Source organism: Calidris pugnax, unplaced genomic scaffold, assembly GCF_001431845.1.
Source record: "Calidris pugnax isolate Ruff unplaced genomic scaffold, ASM143184v1 scaffold10, whole genome shotgun sequence".
NCBI lineage: Eukaryota > Metazoa > Chordata > Aves > Charadriiformes > Scolopacidae > Calidris > Calidris pugnax.
In genome coordinates this window covers 3,162,346-3,168,305 of record NW_015090795.1, presented here as the reverse complement: position 1 = coordinate 3,168,305, position 5,960 = coordinate 3,162,346, and the positions used below count along the sequence as shown (strand labels likewise).

At 55.9% G+C, this 5,960-nt stretch overlaps 1 protein-coding gene across 1 annotated transcript; it reads left to right on the top strand.

The window, feature by feature from the left end:
* On the top strand, positions 1-5,946 carry LOC106884982 (E3 ubiquitin-protein ligase TRIM9-like). The gene is made up of 5 exons (XM_014936781.1): positions 1-72; positions 731-754; positions 2,148-2,451; positions 3,171-3,333; positions 5,565-5,946. The coding sequence occupies exons 2-5, from the start codon at positions 745-747 to the stop codon at positions 5,625-5,627; spliced, it is 540 nt and encodes a 179-aa protein (XP_014792267.1). The 5' UTR covers positions 1-72; positions 731-744; the 3' UTR covers positions 5,628-5,946.
* The last annotated feature ends 14 nt before the right edge of the window (positions 5,947-5,960 follow it).

Sequence of the window (5,960 nt, the reverse complement as noted above, 5' to 3'; positions counted from 1 at the left end):
TGATGTGTGAAATGTAGTATCTCTTTATAGGATGCAATTTTGACACCCAAGGAACGCCTTACTCTCAATTAGGCAAGTATATTTATTAAATACCCTGCACCGGTGCCTACTCCCTGTTGCTCATCTCTTTGGGTTTTGTTTTGGTTTTTTTTCTTTTCTCTTTTTAAATCTTGTAACTTTTCTTCAGGGAGCGAGGAGCGTTTCTTGCGCAGACCCTGCTTGCAGGGCGCTCTGGGATGTCCTGGCAGTAGGCAAATTCGGAGGAGGAAGGGTTTATTCCTTTGCCATATGATGTAAAGGCATTTTTAAGTTTTCCCCCATGATAGTTTTAAGGCAAAGCCTGAAATCAGTGCTCTGGAAGCGGCCCTTTAATTAAGACCTGATCCTCCTGCTCAAAGCAATACGCGTCCCAGTTGATTAAGGTGGGCTGAATGCCCAGGAGGTGATTAGCCCCTCTGCAGCTAATTGGAGCAAGGGGTTGGTGGTCCCTGCTTGCAAGGCCAGGCCTGTTCATCCCCTGGGAGATGGGACCCCCCCCATCCATTGGGATTCCCTCCTCGGGCATCCTGAGCCTGTCCTCCCTCCTTGACGCGAAGCGCTGAGAGGTCCCTGCGCTCGCTGGAGAACCTGGCAAGCAGAAATGGGGTTTATTCTCCTTCCTTCCTTCCTCCTTCTTCAACCTGACGTGCTGTTTTCTCTCCCGCATGCTTTTCCTTGGGAATGACCACAGTTGACATTAAAAAAATGGTGGCAGGTACGGAACGGCCCCCGCCGCGTGGCGGATGCCGGGGGGGGGGCCGGGTGCATGTGAGCCCTCTTGTCCAACGATCCAATAAACCACTGAACCAATCTCACCCGAGTGTTTTATTTTTCAAGCCGTGTTGACTCCTGCAGGCCTTGGGAGTGTTTTGTGGATGTGTCAGTTCCCGTTTTCAGTGACGGCTGGAAAAAACCACCTGGGGAACCGGGCTGGTGGCTTGTGAAACCCCCCCTCGTTGCCTCTGTCTTGTCCAGGACGTGACACTGTATCTGTCAGATTTGCAGCCAGCGATGTCCCGTGCATTTAAACCAGCAGTCGTGGAGGTTTCGGGGCGTTTCTCCAGCCTGCCCATGAGCTTAGCTCTTGTCTTACGTGTGGCCAAGCGGTTGCTCCGCAGGGAGGTTTCTCGGTGTGACGTAGCGTCTTGTGTCGATGTAGACCTCTGTATGTGCTTTTGGTCCCCAGGACTGCCAACCCTCACAGACACACGGTTCATAGAATCATAGAATGGTTTGGGTTGGAAGGGACCTTAAAGACCATCTCGTTCCAACCACCCTTCCATGGGCAGGGACACCTCCCACCAGACCAGGTTGCTCCAAGCCCCATCCAACCTGCCCTTGAACCCCTCCAGGGATGGGGCAGCCACAGCTTCTCTGGGCAACCTGGGCCAGGCTCTCACCACCCTCACAGCAAAGAAGTTCTTCCCCACATCTCATCTCAATCTCCCCTCTTTCAGTGTCAAACCCTTCCCCCTCGTCCTATGGCTCCCCTCCCTGACCCAGAGTCCCTCCCCATCTCTCCTGGAGCCCCTTGAGGGACTGGAAGGGGCTCTAAGGTCTCCCCAGAGCCTTCTCTTCTCCAGGCTCCCAGTTTATCTGCTGACCCTCATTCCCCATCCCACGCTGGGCATGACCCTGCAAACCTTTGCTTGCGCAAGCGCCCCATGATTGTAGGAAGAAGTTCTGTTATCTGGAGCCTGGAGACCTGGCTGGGATCACACATCTCCTTCTGCTAGGGCCAAATCTTAGGAGATGGGAAGGATCCTGCCAGCTCGGGAGGTGAGACAGACAGATGGTGGGAGAGGAACAGAGACAGACAGGCCACCAGGAGAGGAGCCAGAGCAAAACTCAGTCCCTCAAGCCTCAGCCGTGCTGCTCCAAGCATCCCTCCGTGATGGAAGGTGTCCTCCATCACCTCCTGCTCCGCTCAGCAGCTCCCTGCCCGCTTCTCCCCACCACCCTGGGGGGCAGCGGCCCAAGCCCCCCTCACACCATGCCTGTCTCCTCCCTCTCGGCCCTGCATGAAGCATGTGCTGTTCCGTGTCCCCTCCCCGTGGCCACCACCAGGTCCCCCCCCAGACTAACCTGATGTCCTTTGTGTGTTCCAGTGGCTTGGTTTTCTTTCGATCCCTCCTCCGCCCACGCCGACATCATCTTCTCTAACGACAACCTGACCGTCACCTGCAACAGCTACGACGACAGGGTGGTGCTGGGGAAAACGGGCTTCTCCAAAGGGCTCCATTACTGGGAGCTGTCGATCGATCGGTACGACAACCACCCGGACCCGGCCTTCGGCGTGGCGCGCATCGACGTCCTGAAGGATGCCATGCTGGGCAAGGACGACAAGGCCTGGGCCATGTACGTGGACAATAACCGGAGCTGGTTCATGCACAACAATTCCCACACCAACAGGTAGGTGATGGTCTGCAACGGGGTCTTCCTCCCAAAGAGCACAGCACCAGGAGGAGCCCGTGGTTTTTCTGGTGGCACCTATAGGCTGTTGGGAAGGGTGACATCGCTCCTGATCACCTCTATTAGAGGTGAAGGGAAGGACAGTCCCTGCCTCCCTGGTTCTGCCTTGCTCCAAACCTCCTTCCCTGCCCACTGTAACTCTTCCCATGGACAACCAAAGCCTTGCAACTGGTCAATGAGAAATTTTGTTTGCCTTTATCCCCTTGCCACAGCCATCACTCACATTCCCCCCAGGAACAGTGGGGCTGAGGACTTTGAAGCTTGCAGTAGCTTGGGGAGAGCCTGGTGTCACCTTCCTGCAGCCTCAAGGGCTATTTCCTGATGGGTCAGCAGGTTTTGAAGTGCTTTCTTGCCCAGGTCCACTTGCTTTCCCCTGTGATTGTGTAGCTGGGGTGCTCTGGTAGCCTCAGGGTGCTGTGGTAGTCTTTGGTGTCCTCAGGGCCATCATGGCAAGTGGAGAGCACTTCTATAGGAGGCTTGAGGAAGTGCCCAGGGACTTGCAAGTGTGGTTGGGATGGGTGCAGGTCATGGCCTGGCTCCTGGGTGAGCTGTGAAGTTCATCAGCATCATCCTTTGAGGTCTATGGCCTGAACCATGAGCCAGGAGCACAAGGGACATCGAGTCATGGAGATGTTCTGATCTTCTGCTCACCCCTGCAGAACCGAGGGTGGGATAACAAAAGGCGCCACGGTGGGAGTGCTGCTGGATTTGACCAGGAGAACCCTGACATTCTCCATCAACGAGGACCAGCAAGGGCCTGTCGCCTTCGAGAACCTGGAGGGCCTCTTCTTCCCCGCGGTCAGCCTCAACAGGAACGTGCAGGTATGGGCTTTGACCGTGCACTGGAGCACCACAGGCTCTCTAGTGCTGCTGTCACCACGGTGGGTGTTGGTGCTCAGCAGCATGGGGACTTTGTGGAGTGGGGAGGGCTCTTCTGCGACAGGGATGGCTTGGAAAGAGCTAAACTTACACCCTAAACCACCTGTGAGTCCCTAAAACCAGGCTGGGTCTTTCTGCAGCCGCAGCTGCAGCCTCCAGCTCCCTGCTCCAGGTTTCTCCATCAGGGTTGATGAAGCACCAGGGTTCTCCAGCCCTTCCTGGTTGATGGAGTTTCACAGCTGCGCCTCATGATACTACCCCACAAGAACCTCACTAGCTCTCCCAGGTCCCAGATAGGAGCCCTACCAAGGAGAAGGACACCTTTTAAAGCCTGTTTTTCCTCTGGGGAAATTTAAAACCCCTCTTCTCTCCCTCTCTCCCAAGCTCTCAGCTCTCCTGAACATCACCAAGTGGTGGCTCCCTGGGCCTATCCGGTATTTCCAGCTTTCATTTTTCTTCTCACTGACCTCATCCCTGCTGTCCTCTCCCCACAAGGAGTAACCCCCCGCCCTGTTCACCTAACCTGGCTTTGGCACATCCACCCTACCACCGCTTGCATCTCCAGCACCCCACAAGGCACATCCTGGGACACGTTGCATGTAACGGGTGACTTCAGGGTGTGGAGCACTTTGGTGTGGTCTCCTGCAGCGGGTGTCAAAGGCTGTGTGAGGGCAGAGGCACCAAGAGGCCTCTGTAAATTAGAAATCTGTTAATTAGGATGTTGTCCATCGAGATTAGGATGTTGTCCATCGAGATACACTGCCTGGTACCCAGGCAGTGCCCAGTTTTCCAGCAGCACTGGGAGTGGAGGTTGGTGGGTGCCATCTCAAACCCCTGAGAGCATCCCCACCGGAGCGTCCTGGTGTTTAATTAGGAAAGGTTAAAGAAGCACATCTTGGTTTTAGGGGCTTGCTGAATTAATTTGAGTGGGGTGAGAACCCCCTGCTCTGTGGTGGGTTTAATTCCTACCACGATCCCCTGCGTGGCCCTAAGACCTAGAGCCCCTCTGAGTCCTTCACTTCTCTGGCACCAGAGGATTCTCCTGGGACGCTGATAAAAGGCTGCTGAGAAACCCAAGCCCTTCGTCACCCTTCTTCAAAGGTGTACGAGTAATCAAAAATGACTCTCATGAGGAGGGAAATAATGGTATTTTTAGACAAAGTTTTCTATCAATCTGTGTCCGAAGGGGAAAATGTGGCTGTTCCGATAAAATAAGGAATTTTGCTTTCCTCCCAAATGGAAGTATTTGTGGAAGGAGTGGAATTGCCCACGCGTGGTTCCTCGGTGCGTGTGGGAGTTTGCAGGACCTGGCTCCTTCCCACCATCAGGTCTCTGGTGTTTCTCCACCATCAGGTCTCTGGTGTTTCTCCTCTTCCCCAATTGTCCCTGGGTCAGAGTCTCTGTCCCCATCCCCGGGTGATGCTGGGCCCCTGCCTGGCTCCCATTCTCGTAGAATCACAGAAGGGTTTGGGTTGAAAAGGAACGTTAAAGGTTGCACTTGAGCATCTCCCCACACCATAGCATGGTCCTGCCCCACACCCTGCTGCTGCTCAGCTTCGAAGGTCCTTCCTCCCACCGGCGCTCAGCCACGTCCCCTCCATTGGATGGCCCATCCTTGGCTTGGGGGCTTCTCGGAGGTCTCCTGAGCATCTTCATTGTCCTTCAGCCCCCTTTTGTCCATCCCACCTGGAGAAAGACCCCGCTGCTGCCGTGTCCCACCCCTCCCACCCCAGCTGGGATTATGTGGGGCTTGGCACCGCTGGTACCACCGGTCCCACTTCCCACTGGGGCTCCTGCAGCACAAACGAGTCAGGAAGCAGCAAGAAAGGGTTCTCAGCCATTGGAATGGGCTGCCCAGGGAGGTGGTTGAGGCCCCATCCCTGGAGGTGTTCAAAAGCCGGGTTGATGTAGTGCTGGGAGGTATGGTTTAGTGATGATGCTCCTTGTTTGTTGTGTGGGTGTCTATTTTTGTCAGTTAGGTTGACGGTTGGACAAGATGATCTTTGAGGTCCCTTCCAACCTAGAAGATTCTGTGAGATGAAGCCACCCCCATGGTCCTGGGGACATCCTTTGCCACCCCTCCCGGGCCTCGCCGTGGCGGGGAGGACCCGTGGCAGGGCAGGAGGAGCAGCCATGCCCTGGGACACCACTGAGCCCGTCCTCTCTCCTTGCAGGTGACACTCCACACCGGCCTCCCCGTCCCCGAATTCTACACTTCGCGCTCGGCCATGCCGTGAGGATGCTCCCGGAGCCGGCTGCCTCTTCTGGGGAGGAGGAGGAGAGGAGCCAGCCCCCTTCCCCCCTGCGAGACGAGGACGGCCACCGAGCCACCAGGTCCCTGCTGGGCCACCGGGTCCCTGCTGGGCCACCGGCCGGAGCCAAAACGGGGAGGAAGAACCCAGCTTCTGCCCCTCTCCGGTCTCCGTCCCCCCGCGCTGTCCTGTGTGTGTGCGCTTTGCTCTTTAGCTCTTTTTGGCTGATGAAGTACCCCAGTAGCCCGAGATGTTCCTCTGTGTCCGCTTTTAGGTTTGGTTTTGTTGATTTTGAGGCGGGGGTTTGGGGTTTTGGGG

Coding starts and splice junctions, on each gene's coding strand:
- LOC106884982 (XM_014936781.1), top strand. Junction 2,452..3,170: donor AACAATTCCCACACCAACAG/GTAGGTGATGGT, acceptor TCACCCCTGCAG/AACCGAGGGTGGGATAACAA. Junction 3,334..5,564: donor GCCTCAACAGGAACGTGCAG/GTATGGGCTTTG, acceptor CTCTCCTTGCAG/GTGACACTCCACACCGGCCT.